The sequence below is a fragment of the Castanea sativa genome, chromosome 5 (assembly GCF_040712315.1).
Source record: "Castanea sativa cultivar Marrone di Chiusa Pesio chromosome 5, ASM4071231v1".
NCBI lineage: Eukaryota > Viridiplantae > Streptophyta > Magnoliopsida > Fagales > Fagaceae > Castanea > Castanea sativa.
The window spans coordinates 59,099,097-59,121,780 of NC_134017.1; the positions used below are offsets into that span (position 1 = coordinate 59,099,097).

At 34.6% G+C, this 22,684-nt stretch overlaps 2 protein-coding genes across 2 annotated transcripts; one reads left to right on the forward strand and one right to left on the reverse strand.

Annotated features, from left to right (window-relative positions):
- Positions 1-1,489: 1,489 nt before the first annotated feature.
- On the forward strand, positions 1,490-6,066 carry LOC142634365 (uncharacterized). Its single transcript, XM_075808660.1, has 5 exons — positions 1,490-2,060; positions 2,680-2,892; positions 3,766-3,914; positions 4,003-4,071; positions 4,174-6,066. Exons 1-5 carry the CDS (start codon positions 1,872-1,874, stop codon positions 5,684-5,686), a joined length of 2,133 nt encoding a protein of 710 aa, XP_075664775.1. The 5' UTR covers positions 1,490-1,871; the 3' UTR covers positions 5,687-6,066.
- Positions 6,067-9,552: 3,486 nt separating this feature from the next.
- LOC142637431 (putative RNA 3'-terminal phosphate cyclase-like protein) lies at positions 9,553-16,339 on the reverse strand. Its single transcript, XM_075811709.1, has 4 exons — positions 15,662-16,339; positions 15,295-15,470; positions 14,724-14,937; positions 9,553-10,228 (listed from the first exon to the last, which is right to left on the reverse strand). The coding sequence occupies exons 1-4, from the start codon at positions 16,196-16,198 to the stop codon at positions 10,019-10,021; spliced, it is 1,137 nt and encodes a 378-aa protein (XP_075667824.1). The 5' UTR covers positions 16,199-16,339; the 3' UTR covers positions 9,553-10,018.
- Positions 16,340-22,684: the final 6,345 nt, after the last annotated feature.

A 22,684-nucleotide genomic window follows, 5' to 3' on the forward strand; every position in this document is an offset into this window, starting at 1 on the left:
AGACCAGCATTTGAAATTTTTTTTTTTTTTTAATGAAAACTAAAAATTGGGTACTTTTTAGCTGATTGTCTTGTTTGACTTGTAAATGTCATGTACTATATATGTATATGTGTGTGTCATGGCCTTTGAGTACTTCTTTATGTATCGGCCCATTATGTGTAAATTTTGGTTTATTGATTGTAGAGATTGATCAGTATAGAGAAATGGGCTATTAAGCCCAATTAATATTGAAACCCATTTGGTGAAGTAAAGTCATCTGCTAAACCGTCGTCAGTGGATAAGTGCCTACTTCATCAAAGTGCAGTAAGTGGGCTACTTTCATAGCCCAATGAAGGCCTCCTGAGAGGAAATAAAATCCTATCCATTTTTTTTTTTTGAAATGGGTTGAGTCCATTATATTGTTTAAATTTTATTTTTTGAATTTAATAATGTATAAAATATTATTTCAATTAAAAAGTTGAATAAAACGACCTTAAATTTGTAATATCAAAACTAGAAATATCTTTAAGGGAAGTTATGAAAATTTTTAGAATTAATATTAATAACTTATTTCATTGAATAATAATTCATCTTTGACCATTAATGTTTTATTGGCAAGGCAATAAAAGTTACAAATTAGTTAATAAATATTTAGTTAATTTGCCTAGTTCACTCTAGTGATAGACTATCAAGTTACATGAAATATAAGCAATACTTTAATTAATTAACAAAATTTTAAGAAACTTTAGTCTTGCTTAAATGATCAAACGAATTTTTAAAGGTACCTAACACAATGTTTGTAATTATAGCATTACAATTAAGTGACTCTATCATTGTAAATTGATCAGTCATATTACATGTGTATGTTTCCTCAAAAACAAAAAAATTACACATATGATAATAGTATTTCTCATAATAATAGCATAAAATGAATATATAATCCCAAATGAAAATAGCTTAGCTATTGGTTATACTCGTACAACTTAAAATAGATGGAAATGTAAAAAGAAAAAGTAATATTAAAATACCAATACAAAATCAAAATATGAGACATTGAGGCCAAAAAAAAAAAAAAGTTTTTTTTTTTTTTGCTATATAATAAAATGTTTGAGAAGAAAATCACAGAACCAAATAAAGCAACCCTTTTCTCAAATAAAAATAATAAATAAATAAAGCAACCTTTTCTATTTCTTAAAACGTAAGAACAGAAATTTGAATTATTTTCATTACTTACCAAAAGAAATTTTAAATGCTTCTTCCATCAATTGGTATTTTGAAATCACAAAGAAAAAATAGTGAAAAAAGAACACTGATAAACAATATTTGACTAATTTTATGCACCAAAAAAATTTGAAAATCAGCATAATTTTAGAAGGAAAAATCAGTCATTTAAAAAAAAAAAATCATCTATGTCAAAGAAACTCGCACGTGCAACGGTGCCAAGAGGCAACGGCTAGAAATTATAAAACGGCTAGTCTTTTCAATTTCTCTCTCTCACTTTCCCCTCACCTTTCTACACTTTCCTTCACTCTCTCTCTCAAAAAATTCTCTCACTTTCTCACACTTTCCCAGAAAACCCATCTTCAAAAGCAGAAAATTTTCCCCTCAAGAAAGTGGTTTTCCTTACCACACAAGAACATACAGATTCATTCCCCATCTCTCAAATCTTCACCATTCAATTCAAGAAACGGGCTCAAAGATTTTCCCCAGAAAATCTGATCCCTCTCTCTCTCTCTCTCACTCACTCTTCCTGAATGCTCTAAGTTATCCTTAAAGAGAAAGTGGTTCTCCAACAACTCAAAAAAAAACAATTTTCTTGGAAATTCAAGAAAAGGGTTTGAAGATTTTTCTCGGGAAAGTGACTGCCAAATTTGAAATTTAAGAAAAAGGCAATGTGGAACAACAAGAAGATTTTTCCGGCGAGGGGATTTTCTACGCCACCGCTATCACGGAAGCCGAGGCCAGCGATGCCTATGTCAGAGAGGAAGAGGTCGTCCCCTGCGAATGAAAGTGATCCTTTCCATGTCATACACAAAGTGCCTGCTGGTGATTCTCCCTATGTCAGGGCTAAACATGTTCAGGTCCGAGGATTTTTTTGTGCTTTCATATGGTTTAGACTAATGGGTTTTTAATGGGTTCTTGTTTCTTTGGATTGAATTTCACTTTTTGGATTTTCTTTGGTCTCTTGCTTTTATTGGAATTTTCTGGTTCTTGCATGTTATTGGTTTTTATTAACTAGGTTTTTCAATTTTTGTAAAATTTTGAATGCCTTTCTTGGTAGTTTTGGCTGTACCCCGTTGGTTTTTTTGGTCTAATTGGCGTGGAATATCCTTTCAGATGTACGGACTTGAATTAATTTTCATGTTCCTGTTGTTTTAAAAGATTTTTCATTTATTTTCTTTGTAGCTCAACCTGATTCCTTCTTTTTACAAAGAAACTTTATTTGGATCTTGTTATGGAAGCTTATCTTAAAGATATTGTGAGAAAAGAGTAGTAATCAACGAATTATTTATCAAAAAATATTAAGAATGGGCAACGAAAATCTTTTTGAAGTGTGCTGATCATATAGAATTTAGAATTAGACCTTTCTCCCATCAAAATATAACTATTTTCTTGTTTGAAGATTACCCATCTGGAATTGTTGTATTTTCCATTCTGTATTGGTATGTATATTATTAAATGTTTGTTTCCCTACTACAGTTAATAGACAAGGATCCAAGCAAGGCAATTTCCCTGTTCTGGTCTGCCATAAATGCTGGGGACCGGGTTGATAGTGCCTTGAAAGACATGGCAATTGTGATGAAACAACTGGATCGATCTGATGAGGCAATTGAGGCTATCAAATCTTTTCGTCATCTCTGCCCTTATGATTCTCAGGAATCTCTTGACAATGTGTTAGTTGAGCTCTACAAGGTAAAACTAAACCACTTTTATCCGTAAATAGTAACTTATATTTTACTTGTCATTCTTTGTCATTTGCCATTTTAGCTAGTTACATATAATTCATCACCTTAGATAGTTGGGTGAAATGCTTGTATCAGCTATAAAGGTTTAGGGATAAGAAGATACTAGATCTTGTTGCAGTAGAGATGGGAACTTTGATATAAAAGTCTTATTTCATTTAATTTACTCTTAATAACATGTGTAAGTTTTAGCATATGGTAAAATGTTAAGAGTGACAGAGGCAAGACCAGCCTATGTTGGTGTATGCATATTACTATGTTCTATGTGGCATCTGAAAGAATTTTAATTTGTTTGTAAGCTGTTCCTTGCCTTTGATATCTGTAAATGGTAAGAATTTACATTATTGTTGCCATACATACATGCACAATGTCAAGTCTTTTGTGTGTGTGTGTGTGTGTGTGTGTACTTCTAGTGAAGACTTCATTAACTATAGTGGCTTTTCAATTTCCAAAATAGCTATGTTATTCAGATATTAGAGTAGGAATCAAAATATGGTATTATGCAAGCATTTGAGAATGCATAAAGTGAAGTTTGATGTTTGCTTCAATGAGTGATTTCTTAAGAAATGATATATCGCATGTGATTCTTTAGTAAAAAAAGAGAACATCAGGAAATTTAATTTAGTATGCATCAAATTAGTTTTGTATATGGACAACAAAATTCGAGGAGTTTTTGTGTAAGTTTTATGTTCAAGAATTTTAATTACATATTTTGGTATGAAGACAAATCAACTAGTTGCTATGAGGCTGTTTCTGTCATGTATTGTTCTTTTGTTGAACAATTATAAATAACATGCGTGTAAGCATTTCTTATATTTTACAGAGATCTGGAAGGGTTGAAGAAGAGATTGAAATGCTTCAGCTCAAACTGAAGCATATTGAAGAAGGTACAGCTTTTAGTGGAAGGAGGGCAAAGACAGCTAGGTCTCAAGGGAAGAAGGTTCAAATCACTGTCGAACAGGAAATTTCAAGGTAGATGTTGCATATTTTCTTTTTCTTCTCTCATGCTTGTTATATATTCCAAGGCACTTGCATGATTTTGGTACTCTTATCAATGCAGAATACTTGGGAACTTGGCCTGGGCTTACTTGCAGCAAAAAAATTATAGTTCTGCTGAAGAACATTACAGGTAAGTTTTTTTACTTCTCTGAATTATATACCTACGTGCAGAACATTATATATGTCGAAGAAAAAATTCCTTTTAATTTGTTGGAATACTTTTTTTTTTCAGGAAAGCTCTCTCTCTGGAGCCAGATAGGAACAAGCAGTGCAATTTGGCTATCTGTTTGATGCACATGAACAGGATTGCAGAAGCAAAATCTCTGCTTCAGGCTGTAAGAGCTTCATCTGGAAATAGACCAATGGACGAGTCTTATGCCAAGTCCTATGAACGTGCTCTTCAGATGTTGACTGAACTCACACCACAAGTGCAAGTACCTTTCACATTGCCCGTCAACAGAAACTCAAAAGACATCAATAGCTTTGCTGGTGGAGGCCAGTATTCTGGTTCTGCATTCATGGGCTGTAGAATGAAGGAAAATTGGGTTGGTTCAGCTGGAACAGAAGCAACCCCTGCTTGCAAAAGTACATACTCTTCCCCTACTCCCACTAGAAAGAATCTGAATGTTCCATTTACACAGCCGAGAAGATGTTCATGGGGATTTAGTAATGGACAGCAGAGAAGGGAAATCTGGGGAGAAAATTCAGTTCACAGTGCAAGTCGCAAACTGTCATTTGAGCCATATACAACCACTGAAAATGTACAAGCACAGGCAATTCAAGATGTTAACGGAGACTTACTAGCTTCACCTTCACCTATTAATGGAAACTGGAGGAGGTCATGCAGAGATCTGGCCAAATTGAAAGATGAATCAGTGATAAATTTTACATCACATCCCCGCATAATGAGTGTAGACCAGAGGAGGTTCGATAGTTATGCCCGAATTAAAGATGAAACAGCTACAGAGTATGATTCACAGCGTGTTGTTAATCCAAGCTGGAGAAGGGATTTTTGTGAGGATCGTGAGACAAAGAAATTTGCAATGGGAGATAGTAATTTAAGTCTTCAAGTGGCTGTAGAACCACCAATGGTTGTTGATCATTTAAGAACATTAGAACCTTCCATTTATGGAGAGAAGGATCAGAGTTCTGGAACTTCTGTTTCAGGCTGCGAGAAAACAATGACTACTTGTGAAGAAGAATGTTTCAGAAAGAATAGCCCTGGTATATCAGATGATCTCCATCAACCTACCACAGAAAATCCAAAGTCAGATCATGATAACTGTAAGAAAAGTTGGGCAGATATGGTTGAGGAAGAAGAACAAGAATTATTAAGTGGAATAAATTTAATGGAGTATAATGATGGCTGGAATAGTGAAGATGAATTCAATGATGAAAATCTGGATTCCAACTTAATTGGTCAAAGTCCTTATCCACAGAGCCAGATTAAAAGTTTGAGCTGCAAGTTCGAATCATTTGATCTTAAAGATGAATCATCTGGGGTTTCTGTTTCTTCAAGGAATCTAGCAGCAAGGCGCTCTTTGTGTTTTGATCAGCAGCAGAAGGCAGAATCAAAAGATTATTTCTGTTCATCACCATTGCCAAAGAAGGCTTTGAACTTTGAAGGCTGTATGTCTGTGCAGGCAAATGGAAGGGATTCTATATCAAGGGGAAACAAAAAAATGATAAGGAGAAACAGGCTACAGGTTTTCCAGGACATAACTCCTCTTCCAGAAAGCCCATGACGCTCGCTGAAATAAGAACCAGTTTTAGAGAGAAAATGGATCTCCATATAGAAATTGCTGTGTTTTGATTTTACTTTGATGTTGGAGTTAAATAGAGGGTCTCAGTGATTCCTTATTCCTTTTTTCCTGCTCATTGTGTTTGTGTTGCCTTCAAGCTTTGTATATCTGCTATAGTCTATACATACATCTGTTTACTGTAAAGAGTTTTCCAATTGATGTATATAGCTCTGTTTGATGTGTGTCTTCATTAAGCTTCATATATTTGTTACATGTTCATCTTTGTATAGCTGCTATAGTCTATACATACATCTGTTTACTGTAAAGAGTTTTCCAATTTGATGTATATAGTTCTGTTTGATGTGTCTGTCTTCATTAAGCTTCATATATTTGCTACATTTTCATCTTTACAATTTAAGGTTTCTAATTGAAGTTTACAGATATTTTCACTATTTGGACACTCGTTTAGGCTTGAGGCTTGTACTTGCAATTAGGCACCAACTTTTGGAACTCTCGCATGTGCTTGAACTCTCAAAGGTGATGAACTATTTTCATCACCATTGATTGTAGTATTATTGGAGGGCTAAAAAAGAAGGAATTGGTTAGAGGAAGAGTGTTGTTTAGGGGGAACGAACACAGTCACCTGTTCTGTTATTTTGCTCCAGTCACTAGCTTTTCTAAATATAAAATAAATAAAAAATCAAGTAACTAGCTCTATTGGGGCTTCATAGTTGCCAGTGGTTTGAAATAGCCACACCCACCAAGAATGATCTACAGCTCAGAGCCAGTTGAACTTGAGAATTTATCACAGGTTGAATTTAAGATTTCATCCCATGAGGGTCCATTAAAGTTTGTCTAAAACCCACACAAAGGAGAAAGAAGTGCATGTGCCTAAAACAACGCCTGTTGATCCCAGAATTTAAGGCTCTTTTTCTCACAGGTTTTGACATTTCCTTCATAAACTAAAATATTAAGCTTAGAAGCACACAGAAACACTAAAGCAAGACACTAAAAATCAGTGGAAGTTTTGTGCAGCAGGTGAAAAGAGTTCATGAGCATTTCCAGCTTTTTGCACTCAAATTCTCATTTTTGCATTGTGATTCTAAAGCTATGAATGCCTATGCAGGTTTTGAAGCCAAATTGATTTCAAACTTAAAGAGTAATGGTTTCTGTTTTCGGCAGAAATTGTGAGTTTAAAGTCATGGTTTCAACATGGTACCTAAGTTAAAGCTAAGTCAGATCAGCCTTGCTGCCTAAGCCTAAAATTATGAGTTGAAGACACAGTTTCAAGTTTAAAAATCATGGTTTTAAAATTACCATAATTTCTTAAATGACTTTGAAAGTGTCAAATTTGTAATAGTAAAAGAATCGTTTAGTCAAAAGGCTGCTAACTTTAAAGATAACTTAGATACTTAAACCTCCATTTTATATTCTCAACTATTTCATTTGAGTTATTACTTCTTGTTCTACCAAAGGATACATTTGTGTTGCTTCACAGAGGGTGAGGATGAGTGGAAATTAGTCTCTTCTGGTATGCCCCCCTAGTTTTAATCACCTAACTGGTTTGTGGCAGGGGGGAGGGGGTGCTGCTTTGATGATTTCTGTAATTTTCTTTGATGTAGAGAGAGATTGTGAACATAAGTTGTGTAAAAGAGTTATTGGTAAGGCTTTATGTGATTGAACTCTTAGGTCGTATTGGCCTCACAAATAATTTATAATAGAAAACATTAGTTTCAATTTGATCCAAAGTATGGGAGGTTTGGTTTTGTGTTTTGAATGTCAGGAAATAAACTTAATTTGGGATAATGACCTATTTTGATTTGTTATAATGCCGGAATACAAACGAGAATCGGTTTCCCATGCAATTGAACATTATCCCTTATATATTAATTACTTGTTAAAAAATATCGAAAAATGGTGGGTAATTGGAAGGTTGAGAGCCTTGTAAGTACAGGAAGGTTTGGTTTTGTCTTCTAAATGATAGGGAAGTAAACAAAAACACTCGGATGAATGACCTACATTACTTTGTTAGAGCATCAACAATGGTTTCTCCTATCCTATCCTATTTTACCATTTCAAAAAACTACTTTATCAATTATGCCATACTATTTTACAATACTCCCAACATCTTAACTTTTATTTTCTTATTCAATATATTAAAATAATATATTTATACAATAAAATATATTTGTCTCTCTCTCTCTCTCTCACCTCCATCACCGTTGTGAAGAGCCAAAACCCCAACAGTTTATCAAAAAAAAAAAAACCCAACATAGAAACTCATCCCAAACCCCAAGCAAACCCACACCCACTGACCCAATCTTCAAGTTGTCGTTGCCACCAGCGTCGCTATCCCCTACTTCTGTCGTCGCCCGTCGCCGTCTCTATTCATCCCAAACCCATCTGTTCTCACCAACTCTTCCTCATCATCATCATCTTCTTCACCGAAACCCACTACCAAACAAACCTAGCAAACACCGAAACCCACCATCAAACCCATCAGAACAAATCCCCCAACCCATCGGAAAAAATCACAACCACCGAACCTAAATCCAACCACCCAAATCCGACCCAAATGCCGAAAACCCATGAACAAACCCACAGAAACCCATGCCGAAAACCCATGAGCAAACTCACACCTCCATGCATCCACTACAGAAGTTGATTGAGTCTCCACGCCGTTGCCTCCATGCCATTGAAGAAGAAGAGAGAGCATAAAGAAAGAGAGAGAAAGATAATGAAAATTATGAAATAATGAGAGAGGAGAGAAAAGACCAAACCGATTAAAAAACAATTTTTGTTTTTGCCATTGAGCTACAGTACGATTCTACATTTAGAATCACACTGTAGCACAATTTTTTTTTTTTTTTTTGGCAGTAGTTACATTTTACAACTTCTAATGAAGTGGGCATTTTGGGCTTGAATGGTAAAATAGGCTTACATTTGGCATTCCCTCTTTCTGCTGCTAATGCTCTTAATGCCAGAATGCGGAGGCAAGTCAGTTAACTGTGCAATTGAACATTTTCTTTTAGCATAGTAGCCTAAATCCAGGCGAAAATGCACAACCTTGCTAGTGAATTTGGAATCAGTTTAAGAAGAGGAGCCATAGTAGTTATGCATGGTGAAGAATGGGGAACTATAGATGGAACATGTGAGCAGTTTTTTGGTTTTATAGAAATCCTATATTGTACATATCCACTCAATTTGTTATTCTATACTCTTATTTCTTTCTTTCTTTTTGATGACATGTAACCTCACCAAGGCAAGCTCCTCCGAATCCATTCCTGGTGAGTAAATCACAAATACACATCCCCACCTACCATATCTGTGTATTATGTAGAATTGATATTTAGATAGAATTGATATCAATCAAATAATATGAATTGTGATAAACATAGTACAACTTGTTGGTATTATGGGTTCAACAAGAATGAAAATCAGGAGGATCAACATAGGCAACCAAAAGAAACAGCTACAGAAATATCTGACCAATTAGCTCTGGTCATGAATCGAGGAAAATAGGTATATGGCATTATCAGCCACGAGATTCAAAAATAAACTACCATGCAACTTTTCAACTTTTGAGTATCATGAACCGTGTTAAATTATCTCTTGCAACGGCTTTTACAGCACATACTATGAGAGGCTAGATGCATATAGACCCTGCTTGAAATACCTTCTCCACAAACTGCACTGCAGAAAAATGTCTGTACACATTTATTCTTTCAATAAAAATGAAAGAAAAAACAGGTTTAAAATTGCAAAACAGAAAACCAACACATCAATATAAATAAAATTGAGAGTCTTATTTTACATGCAAACCAAACTGATCAAAAGTTTTCTCCTACTTAAGCACAACTGCACGAGTATTGAACCTCCAATTACATGTTAGAATCATTATAGAAAGTAGAATAGTTTCAGATACAAGGGTATTATCTAAAAAAGAGAGTCTCACATTTGTTTTTCTTGTTTGAATTTGATTGACTTAATAAACCAAAAAACCACACCAATAATTAACCACCCATGTACTAGTTGGGTTACAGGTGCTATTCCTCATCACCTACGACAACTGAAATTTATAACATGTGCCTCAGGCATTCATTTAAGGTGGATTTCCAATAAAAAGTCATTTGTTTGTAACATGATGGAATAGCACCAAAACCGCTCACCATATATTGCTGTTTACATGTTACCATTATGTTTACAAGTCAAAATAACATATGAAGCCGCGCCAAATTCTTTCCTACTCTATGCGTATGGGGCCCTTTGATAACACTTTGACTTACAGGAGACTTGTCGCTGATATAAGAAATTGCTCACTTGCACGTTTTGTCATCATGAGGCCTTTCTAGAAAGGTTCTTCATGCCGCAACCAACACACTTAAGTATAACTGTCTCTGTGGATGGATCTGGCTTAATAACAAATTTAACACCAAGAAAATCTCTGATATGTCTGAGTGTTTCTATTCCATATGGTGAGAGCTTTCCTACTCGAACCTTTGAAACATCTTGTGGACATAATGCACAAAGAATGAATAACAAACCCTACAAAGCAATCATAAAAGTATAGACAATTAGAGGAGGGTAAACTGCAATAATAGCAAAATGGAACCTATCTTTAACGGAATGCATTTCAGGTCTCTCTTTTTTTTTTTTTTTTTTTTTCTCAAATTCAAATGCAAACTGACTCCTCTTGTACAAAAGCTTTCAGACCCTTCACAATTCTGCTCAGACTTTGGCAATAGAATGCATTTTGAAAGAAACAGTCCATTTGAAAAACATTAATATATTTTGGCTGCTGAGAATTATATTCAGCCTAGTTTTGTAATTAAACTGTCATATAATAATGAAAAAAATGAAGAATTTAAATTACAAAACAAAACAAAAACAAATAAGCCTGTTAGACTTATGGTTAAGTGATTAAATTCATCATTTCCTAATAGCTTAAGCTTTTGGGACAATCGGTAAATTTAACATGGTATCAGAGTACGAGATCATGAATTCAATCCCTGGTCTTACTCTACCTCCCATTTAAAATGTTAAATTCCCACTTGTTGGGCCCCCACTTATTAAGGGGAAGTTTAGGCCCACAAGTGAGGGGGAGTGTTAGACTTATGGTTAAGTGATTAAATTCACCATTTTCTAATAGCTTAAGTTTTTGGGACAATCGGTAATTTAACAAAGCTATCCATCAAAAAGGGAATTCATTTCTTTTGAAATCACTATTATTATTATTATTTTTGAATAAGTAAAACCCACATTATTCCAAGATAGGAAACAACATTCAGATGGATCAAATTTGTTTCAAACAAAATAATCAAGATTCTGTTGAATTTAGGTACTAATAAAAAGTGGGAGCATTGTGCATTTGGGCACAACCTCTCTGAATAGAATGCATAAGGGAAAGCTTCTGTATGACATACAGAATTAGAGCAACTTCTACTGCAATGGTAGAACGATTGTCTTTCCAAAAGACATAGCTCAAATGTATAAGGAGATTGCAAGGGAGTATTTTAGGGCTCTTACTAAAGCTGTTTTTAAGTTTACCTTTTTCAATATCTTCAACCATTTATAGAAGGAACTGAATTATTACAAGAAAATTGTGTTCATCTTAAACTTAATAATGGTTTTTGGGTGCTCTTAAGCTATTTCCTCTGGTTCAGCTGGAACAGATGCAACCCCTTGCAAAAGTACATGTTCTTTCCATACTCCTACTAGAAAGAATCTGAACGTTCCCGTTACACAACCTAGACGTTCATGAGAATTTAGCAATGGACAGCAGAGAAGGGAAATATGGGGAGAAAATATAGTTTGCAGTGCAACTTGCAAACTTCCAATTGAGCCATCTATTACCACTGAAAATGTGCAAGCAAGGAAATTCAAGATGTTAATGGAGACTTAATAGCTTCACCTTCTCTGCTTAATGGAGACTGGAAGAGGTCATGCAGAGATATGGCTAGATTAACAGATGATTCAGTGATAAAATTTGCATCACAACCCTGGATAATGAGTGTAGACTGGAAGAGGTATGATAGTTACAGTGACAGTATGATTCACAGCATGTTGTTAATCAAAGGATTCAAAGCTGGAGAAGGGATTCTTGTGAGGATCATGAAACAAAGAAATTTGTAAAGGGAGATAGTAATTAAGTTTTTAAAGTGCTGTAGAACCACAAATGGTTGTTGATCATGTGAGATCTTTAGAACCTTCCATTGATGGAGAGAGGGATCAGAGTTCTGGAATTACTGGTTCACGCCGTGATAAAACATTGACTACATATGAAGAAGAATGTTTCAGAAAGAATAGCCCTGGTGTATCATGTAATCTCCATCAACCCACCACAGAAAATCATACGGTTGCAGAAGAAGAACGAGAATTATTAAGTGGAAGAAATTTAATGGAGTATTATGATGGTTGGAATAGTGAAGATGGATTGAATGATGAAAATCTGAAGTCCAACTGAATTTGTCAAAGTCATTATCCACAGAGCCAGAATTTAAGTTTAAGCAGCAAGTTTGAATCAGTTGATCTTAAGGATGGGCATTCTACAACTGGGTTTGCCGTTTCACCAAGGAATCTAACAGCACAGAGTTCTATGTGTTTTGATCAGCACAGAAGCCACAATCAACAGATTATTTCTGTTCAACACCATTGCCAAAGAAGGCTTTGGACTTTGAAGGCTGTATGTCTGTGCAGGCACATGGAAGGGATTCTATATCTAGGGAAAACAGAAAACTGATGAGGAAAAACAGGTCACAAGTTATCCAGGACATAACTCCTCATCCAGAAAGTCCATGAAGCTTGCTTAAATAAGAACCACTTTTAGAGAGAAAATGGATGTCCATATAGAAATTCTGTATTCTGAAACTTTACTTTGATATTGGAGTTAAATGGACTTCTGAGGGTCTTAGTGATTCTTTCTCTTTATTCTGTTTTCCCTGCTCATTGAGTCTTGGTCGCCTTTAAGCTTTGTACATCTGCTATAGCCTATACATACATCTTTTTCCTGTAAGTGTAGAGATTTTTCTAATTGAAGTACATAGCTCTGTTTGATGTGTTCTCTTCATTGTTTCCAGCTCTTTGTGTTATTGTTGCATCAAGCTTCATATATTTGCTATATGTTGATCTGTACAATGTAAAGTTCCTAATTGAAGTTTACAGATTTTCCGCTATTTGGACACTCCTATTGGCTTGAGGCTTGCACTTCCAATTAGGCACCAACTTTTGGAATTCTCACATGTGCTTGAATTATGAAAGTGGACGTTTTCATCACCACTGATTGTAGTATTACGTTGAATTATTCATGTAGCCAGTTAATGTTCTTTTGTTTACTAAAAAGAAAGTGATTTAAGGGCTAACTATTGATCTAGAGTTGTGAGGAGGGTGATGACTAGACTAGAGATGGGTGTCGTTGAGAATCTTAACTGGCTACATGGATAAGGCTCAGGACCTCCCCCTACCTTAGGCAATGTGAGACTAAGTCAAGATTGGGTTCTCCTTCACCTCACCCCACTTAAGAGGTCTTTCAGCATTTTGTGTCCCCACAACCTACCCCCTCTTAAAGGGCCATATGTTCCCGTGTGGGACCTACCCATCATTTTGTCGCGCAGGGTTCAGCTCTAATACCATATGTAACAACCTAAGGAAAAACACTAGCCTCATCTGCGCTATACCTCAAAAAAACTAATCACAATCGAGGCTCCTTGTAGTTGCTAATATCTAGATCTACCTAGTAAATGCCCAATGTGGGGCTCATCTCACACACACTAAGACAATATCCAAAACAGATCTAGGATGTCACAACTTTTCTCCCAAATAAAAAATTAAGTCTCAAGCTTTGTTGGAAATTTGGAACTTCATGATTTTATGGCTGAGTGCAGATCTATATGTTAAGGAACTTCTTGTTCATTTTGACAGTGGTTTGGAATAGTCATAACCACCAAGAATGATCTATAACTTACAGCCACTTGAAATCAAGAATTCATCCCAGATTGAATCTAAGATTATCCCATGAAGGTCTATTAAAGTTTGTCTAAAATCCACACAGAAGAAAAAGAAGCTCGTGTGCCTAAAGCAATGCCTGTTTATCCCAGAATTTGATGCTCTTTTTCTCATGGATTTTGACACTTCCTTCATAAACTAAAATATTAAGCTTACAAGCACACACAAACACTAAAGCAAGCCACCCAAAATTAGTGGAATTTTTTTTCAGCAGGTGAAAGAGTTTATGAGCATTTGCAGCTTTTTGCTAACAAATTCTCATTTTTGCATTGTGATTCTAAAGCTCTGAATGCCTATATAGGTTTTGAAGTCAAGCTGATTTCAAAAATGAAGAGTCATGGTTTCTGTTTTCAGCAGAAATCACGAGTCATGGTTTTAATGTGGCACCTAAGTTAAAACTAAGTCAGATCAGCCTTGGTGCCTAAGCCTAAAATCATGAGTTGAAGACACAATTTCAAAAATTTACGCTCGAAAGAAAGAGAGACTCTAAAATCGACAACTGAATGCTCTTAGTACAAAACCACTCAAATAGCTCTCATGAACAAAATCTTCAGCTCCACACCATTAAAAGTGCAATTATTCCTCTCCCAGCATATGCCAATGAACTTCAGTTCAAATGGCACCTCCCCTAAAAAAATGGGCTGGAGGTTGAGTTCATCAGTTCAGGAGACAAGACTTATTGGGCAAATGTGCGAATTACCAGAAAAAAAACACAATTTTTTAAATTAGGCAAGACTTATTGGGTAAATGTGCAAATTATATTTTAATGCAAACAATAAGTATCTCATTAAGGCAGTAGCACCATTCATGGTCTCTTATGCCAGCATCCAAAGGAAAGTTATGTGGCACTCTAATGCCAAAAATATCCCAAAAGAGACATCTTAACCAAATGTTTACCTCAGAAGACATAGCAAAACTGCACTTATACTAGCAAAAACATAAGGGAAAACTTTGTCCAATGAACTAGACACAACTTACTAATACATTAAGATAAAACTGATAAGAAGAATAAAGCGGGTACTTTATTTAGAAGACAAACCTGGTGTGTTGAATCGACCACTCCACCTTGCTCGATCTCCCCAAGTAGAACAGAAGCAATTTGTTCACCAACCTCTTCTGGAGGCATCAACTCTTTCTTCTCTTCTTCAATTTCACCAGTTTCTTCTGTCCGTCCATAAGAAATAGCAGTATCAGCAGAGATATAGCAACCTTCATTCGTTTCAGCAACCAGTGAAATTCCATAACCTGGTGAGCTGCAAGCAATCAAATCAAATCATCATTCTCTAAATTTTGAGAGCCAAACTCTGCCTAGGTTGAATCAAGGGATTTGAGGGACACTTGTTATTATAAGTTGCTTAATGAAGTGAGTTTTAGAGATTTTGTTCAAGCAAAAGCACTTGTCATATTATGGATATGAAATGACATCTTACACCTGGCCAATATCCACATATTAATAAAGCTCAAATCCCTCCATAAATCTATCATTTCATAGATTGAAATCCAAATCCTTCAATTTCAATTCCTTTATCCAAACATACCACTAGGGAATTTAAAAAAAGTAATGCCATCTAAGAATAATTATTATAAAAAAAAATGTAAGGGAAACATACTTTCCAGCTGCTGGGCCTTTTTTGTGATCAGAAAAGATGTAAACATCTGGGATAAATCGATTAAAGATACCACGAGCTGAATGTATCATGGAATTGTCAAACTGGAAAGACACCCTGGTTGAATATGCAACTCCTCTAATTCTCTTTACCATTCCCACATCGGTCAAGTTCACTGCCTATAGTGCACATACACAAAATCAACCAAAACAATAAAAATAAAAAAATTTAGAAAAACCAAGAATACCCAATTGAAAATAAACACCAACCCACCCAAGAAACAATAAAAATCACAAAAAATTAGAAAAAAAAAAAAAAAGAAGAATGCCCAATTGAAAATAAACACGAAACCAACAAAAGAAACACATACATTTAAACAATGAACAATCGGAATGGACAAAATAACTTCACCACCACCAAGAGGAGCAGAGCCACGGCTCACTATTCTAAGGTCCAACCCTTCAGAGGGAACCCCAAAACGCTTCAAAAGCTGCAAAGTGGTGGAACGAAAAGTATCCACAGAAGGGTCCTTAGAATCGTTGGTAATTCCTCTAAGCGCTATGGTCAGAGGTTTCTTGGAGAACAAGGCGAGCACAAGCAGAGGCTCCAAGTAATAGGAGATGGAGCGAGTGAGAGCACAATCATGGACAAGATCGTGGGTCCCACCCATTATAGTTCCCGGTTGGTACTTGAGCTTGGTGCCGGTTTCGTTGATGATGAGGGAGCAATCGTCGCAGAGCTTCTCGAGCAATCGGAGGAAGGAGATTTCGTGGGGGTGGAGACCTGGGAGTGTGTGTTCGGCTCGAATGTCTTCGATCAGAAGAGGAGTTGAAGAGAGAGTTGCAAGGACTAGCCTTTGTCTCAGGTTCGAGCTCCCCTTCATCTTCTTGTATTGGAGTTTTCCCATTTTGGGTTTTAGCTCTTCTCTTCCTCTTCCTCTTCCTCTTTCTCTCTGGTTCTGGTTCTGCTCTGCTCAGCCGCACAAACAAAGTATAAAAAACCTAAAACCCTAAACCCCGTTTCGCTCCAAGGTTGGTGACAGTGAGTGTTAGCGGAATTGGTTTTGGTAGGGGTGGGTGTGGGCTTTGGTTTTTAAGGGCTGGACTTGTGTCTGGCTTTCATGACTTTGGTCCTGTGGTTTTGTTTGGTTTGGTGTGTTAGGTGTTGATTGGGCTTGGAAAGTATATGGGCTCATTTGGACAGGTTGAGTCATCAAGACAGGGCTTGGATGGAGAGACCTATTGTGGGGGCCAGCTGGTTTTGCGTTTGATCCTAGATTTTTTTTTTTTTAATTATGAAAAAAAAAGGATAGAGCACGACTAACGTGGCAATTCTATATGAGCATGATCATAGTAGTACTTTACTCGTTAGGTTCGAGACCCTGCTGGGATGCATAGGGACCACGATGAGTCATAGTTTCCTAACCCCACGAGGGACACTAGCGAGCCTTGAGCTGCTAAGGGAGGTAACTTAAGCGCTTCCAGATTCGAACTCGAACCTAGGACCATGCACTCAGTGCACGCTCTTGTACATCACCCAAGACTACTAGACCACACCACCTCAATGGTGGATTTGGTCCTAGATAATTTATTGGTTTACAATATTTTTATAACAAATTCTAGGTGGCGAACTATTACCTGTGAATGAAAAATTATGTTAGTGAAGCCCAAATTAGTACCAATAGCAATAACAGTTTACCATCTAAAGGTCCTAAACTTTATTGCAAATGTATGGGAATTTATGTGTCATTAACTAAGTCAACTTGAGATTCCAAATCTGTTGATTCCTTGCTCATTCCCTTGAGCAGGACATCATGAAGTTGGTGTTGTTACCTAAGATATCACATTATCACGGTTGAAAAATTAATTTTAAAAGTGAATTTCAGAATTCACACAGGACAGGATATTCTCTCTCTCTCTCTCTCTCTCTCTCTCTCTATATATATATATATATATATATATATATATAAAGTCCCAGCTGCAAGTATTTCTAACCAAGTTAAAAATAAAAATAAAAATGTCCACTATAAGAGTTAGAATATTACCACGGAAAAAAAAGTTGATTCATTCCGTTAGGAACATAAATATTTTTTTTATATAGCTTAAAATGTAAATTGCATGCTTTAAGTTCAAATTTTTATATATAAATAAATCAATTTGCCCTCTAATTTTAATATTATAGATTTGGAATCCTAATGTTATATTATGCTTTCACTCGAAACCTTTTGTCTGTGCTAGTTGCTAAGGTGACACTTAAATTTCAACTAAGCTCAAAACAACACTACGTAAAAACAGTGCTGTTTTAATCACAATAGGAAAAAAAAATATTGTTTTTTCCTTTGTTCTGGCAAGAATATATATACACACATATAGGGTTGGGTTCAAGTTACACTTAATGTAACTTTATGTAATATTACACCACTCAATATTTTTTAATTGGATGTGAATTTTGACAAATCCACCATTAGATTACATTATTTTTATATATTTTTCAAGCTTGCAAAATTTCAAGGTAATAAAAAATAATACTTATATCATCAATTAATTGTTTAGATTCAAGTTTTTGTAGTTTAAAATAATTCATAAAAAATGAGTTTATAGATTGAATGGTAAATAACACCCAATTGACATAAAAATTGGCATGAATATTAAGGATATATAAAACATATAATTTAACGGAGAGATTTTTAAAATATGAATTCTATAACAAGTTATTGGGTGGAGAAATATTATATAGAGTTACACCAGGTATAACTTGAACCCAGGCCTATATATATATATATATATAATGTTTTGTTGCAATCATCGGTTTCTTCTCCACATACCTTCACTGTACCCACTATCCAACTTATTCCAAAATGGTTAACACCTCCATCCAAGCTGCCAACCGAGTCTTTGGAGAAACCCATTACCTCATCAAAACAACTCTAACAGTCTAAGTAACCTTCAAAACTCAATAACAAAAAGTCATTTTAGGTCTGAGGATTCCAAATTTCCTCATTGAAAACTCCCTCTTTCAAGCTTGTGCCCTCTTGGGTGTGGAGTGATAACTTAATTGGATATTTTTTTACCCCTAGATCAAGGTTTTACAATGGAATTATTACTTATTAGGAAAAAAAAAAAAAAAGGAAACCTACATAAAACACATCTTTATTGAATAACTTTGAAAATTATATCAAAAGGAAGAAAAATTAAGTTTTGATTCTATATACAATCTAAAACAGAAAATTACATCGCTTTGGTTCCTAGTTGCAATCTAGGAACAAGTAAAAATACACCATTTTGCTTCCTAGTTACAATCTAAAGGAAAACAAAATTACATCGATAAATAATGGTCTTTGTCGGGTTGATTTTTGAACGGCAAGCCTATCAAGGGAGTAGAGTCCACTCAAGAATCATGGAAGGAATATCCAATCAGTTCATCATTGAATATGGAGAACGAAAGGGAAGCAATGTGTAGAGTCACAGTTACCTCAATGTACGTACCAAATAAGCTGACTTTACTTCGCATTAGGTTCATCTCTAAGATTCTTGGAGCTTAGGTGAACGAAACATAATAGTTTCTAATGAGGACATGAATAATTCTGCATTTATGCTATCACTGAATACAAGAAATACTATTAACCCAAAATTTCGCATGCAGTTTTGGTGTTGGCGTGTGAGTGTATTTCCTTATCTCATCTCCCTTCCCCTGTATATATGTGTGTGTGTGTGTTTCTAAAAAAAAAAAAAAAACCCAAAATTCCAAATATTCATTTTACCCATTACAAACTAATCAAATTCATAACTTAGACATCTTAATTTGATACTTGGACATTCAATTTGACATAAAAGCATTAAGAATATCAAAAGCCTCAAATTTGGATTAAGTCCTAATATTAAAGATTTGAATACTTTGATCAATCCCAAATCCATAATGTTTTTGGTTTCACCAAACCCTAATTAGATGTCCCAATCACAAGATTTCATCCAATTTGGTTAAACCCTTATTGGATTTAAAAACCCTATCTTTCATAATAAACTTTATAGCTAAAAATACATCTTTTGTTAAATATCTGCACTAATCAAGAGTTTTAAATATTTAATTGGTACCCTAAATTACATTATTTAGCATTTAATCTAATGGATTGATAGTTGGAATGCAAAATTCCAAATTTAGGCATAAAACCTAATCATAATATGAAAAATTTCTATTTATATGTCAACTAGTCATTGTTTTAATCAATTAGAGGTTTAAATCTTCATTTGAGGTTCTCAATTTTATGAATTGACTGATTGAAAGAAATTATAACTATAACTTAGAAATCCCTAATTCATACCCTAAACCTCGCCCTAACTTTAGTAGTTCTCCAATTTCTCCAATTTATCCAAAGCGATAGGGATTAAGTAAAATTGACCTTAAATTTGGAAAGAATTGGCTTTATTGCTTAGCAAGGCATGTTTGATGAATGAAATATGTGAAGGAAAGAAGGATCCAAAATGGATCTAAAATATGAACCATTGATTTCTTTCCTTTATACATGACCAAAACATACTAAGCAACTCTCCCTCATCTTTCATTTATAAAGGACCCCTTTATCTTTAAGTAAAACTAGTAGGATTCCTATTAATGAAGGTAAATATTACAATAAATGATGTTCAACTTATATATCAAAAAATTTAAACTTTTATGAGTAACATAAGACAACAAATTCATCAAATTGCATTAATTATTTGTTAAATACAATGAGGTCAACAATTTTTTCTAACACAAACATATACCTAAACATAAACTTGTGTTTTGAACATGTGAAAGAAATTAGATAATTTTTTGTCCAAAAATATACTTTGGTACCTTAAATTTACTTAGTGGGTACAATTGGTTCCATAAATTTCAAGTGTACATTATTGATCCCTTAAGTTTTAAAAACGAGCATTGTTAATTTTGTTAATAGTTATTATTGTAATGCTTACGTGACTAATAGTGTAGTGATGTGACAATTATTCATTAAAAATATATAAAATCTCAAATGACACATCTGAAACCCACAATCCCACACTTGACCTAATTCCTTCTGGGTTACTCAAATCAAATCTCCTTAATATGAAATGCCCAATCAAAAAAAATTGTTGTAATATGTGAAATTATTTTTCATCTTTGCAAGTTTTTGTTGCTTATTCCTCTAATCTCCTTTCATAACATAACCCAAGAAAGCAAAGGAAAGATATTGGCATTGAGCATGGTGGTGTGAGTAGTTTATGAATAAGAAGTGAACTATTTTTTATTTCTGTCCCTGAGTATGATGCAGTTTAAGAAGTATTAATTATCCTTGTTTTAATGTATTTTACTAAAGTGCTATAGATCATTTGGTTCATCTTTGTGAATGAGAGGTTTAAACTAACAAGAACAATGTGATTCACAGTAAATGTGTTTTAACTTCCGCAATTTTTCTCCTGGTTATGATATTTGAATAGTCCTACCAATACAAAGTCTGCATATCTTTCTTGTATAGTCGTAATTCAGGAGTCTGCATGATCTTTCTTGTATAGCCGTAATTCAAGAGAAAATCAAAATATTGACCTTAATCATAACGCGTTTTAGATTAAGGATTTTAGAATTTGGGAGATTTGATTTGGGTAATTTGTTAGAAATCGAGTCAAGTGAGGGGATTATAGATTTCTAATGTGTCATTTGAGTTTTTGTAATTTTTCAAGCATAAGAAAATGTCACATCACTTTAAGAGACGATACATTACTGCTCCGTTAGCCACGTAGGCATTGATATTAATGACAGTTAACAAAATGACTAACAATGCTCATTTTGAAACTTGAGGAACCAATAGCACTTACTTGAAACTTTAAAGCCCAATTGTGCTCACTAAGCAACCTTTGGGGACCAATTGTGTATTTTAACCTGAAAAATATCTAATTTCTTTCATTTGTTCAAGACGCAAGTTTATGTTTAAGTGGATGTTAATGTTAGAAAAAAAGTTGACTTAATTTTATTTAACAACTAATTAAATGTAAGTTGATGACTTTATAATTTGAAGTTACTCATAAAAATTTAAATTCTTTGGTATATAAGTTGAACATCATTTATTGTAATATTTGTGTTCATTAATAGTAATCATACTAAGAATGCATAAGAATAATTTACTTTATATCATTCCAATTTCAATCATGTACTTTTATTAAGAAGGGCACAATAATAATTTATTTGATATCATTCCACTGTTCAATTCTCTCTAGTAAGTACAGATGATGTAAAATACATTTTTTTTTGTCCTCACAACATTTTCCATATCCCAATCAAAGAGAGCAAATGTAGGTTATGGGCTTACACCTTTAAAACTTTCATCTACTCCTCTTATTCTCTTTACTCGGGAAAATAAGGCTATAGTACAGTCTTGGAATATGGGACCCTTTGATAGCAAAAACAACAAGATTCTTGCCATGTCACTTTTTATATTGCTCTTCTTAGTTATCGTGTCTGAGGAGGGGGGTGGGGGTGGGTGGAGGGGGAGGAGGTGGGTGGGGGGACCTTGGGTAATTTGAAGCATGCTAGGCATAATTCTTAGGGTAATGTTCAACAAGGGTTGAAAAATGCTTGGAATAATATTTGAAATGAATACCTAATGACCACTGGCGGAGCCAGAGGGGGGCGAGGGGGGGCACCTGCCCCCCCTGACTCCTAATTTCTTCTTCTTCTTCTTTTTTTTTTTTTTTTTTTAGTAGTCACATAGAGGAAAAAAACAAAAAAAGACTTCTACTTGTTGAAACTTGAAAGTGACCAAACCACCTATTCCACTATTTTTTATTTTTATTTTATATCATTATTTACGCAATTTTTACTATTTATGATACTTTTTACTGCATTTTATCTTTGAATGATGCTAGAGATATTACAAATTTTACTATTTATGTCTTACAAATTTGCATGTTATTAATCACAAAAAATAATTTCAAACATTTATTCATTATATTTTTTAAGTAATACTAATCATATTTTTACTCCATCAGTTTGTAAATTTTTTAGTAGCTATGAATTTATTGTTTTAGTTTATTTATTTTAATAATATGAAATATATTCATATTTTCTTACAATCGTTTATTTATTTTGTTATTATTGTTGATTAATATTTTTTAGATAAATTTCACTTTTAATATCGTCTTTTAATTTTGCCCCCTCTAGACTAAAATCCTAGCTCCGCCACTGCTAATGACACAGATACTTGAACTGAACTCTCATATACCAGGGGGCTCGCTAAATGTATCACGTTCCTTGGATGAAGGGTCTAAGCGAGAGGGTGACTTTCAACCAGGCAAGCCATTAAATATGGAAGTCATAGAGTGGGAAAATTAAAAGAAACTGCATGAAATGCAACTTGTGGCAGAATGGAAAAGAAATAGGGCTC

Excerpts from the sequence above, each read along its gene's own strand:
- LOC142637431 (XM_075811709.1), bottom strand. The coding sequence starts at position 16,198 with ATGGGAAAACTCCAATACAAGAAGATGAAGGGGAGCTCGAACCTGAGA. Across the intron at positions 14,938-15,294 it reads AAAGGCCCAGCAGCTGGAAA|CTCACCAGGTTATGGAATTT; the intron begins GTATGTTTCCCT and ends GATTGCTTGCAG. Across the intron at positions 10,229-14,723 it reads TGGTCGATTCAACACACCAG|GGTTTGTTATTCATTCTTTG; the intron begins GTTTGTCTTCTA and ends ATTGCTTTGTAG.
- LOC142634365 (XM_075808660.1), top strand. The coding sequence starts at position 1,872 with ATGTGGAACAACAAGAAGATTTTTCCGGCGAGGGGATTTTCTACGCCA. Across the intron at positions 2,893-3,765 it reads TGTTAGTTGAGCTCTACAAG|AGATCTGGAAGGGTTGAAGA; the intron begins GTAAAACTAAAC and ends TATATTTTACAG. Across the intron at positions 4,072-4,173 it reads TCTGCTGAAGAACATTACAG|GAAAGCTCTCTCTCTGGAGC; the intron begins GTAAGTTTTTTT and ends TTTTTTTTTCAG.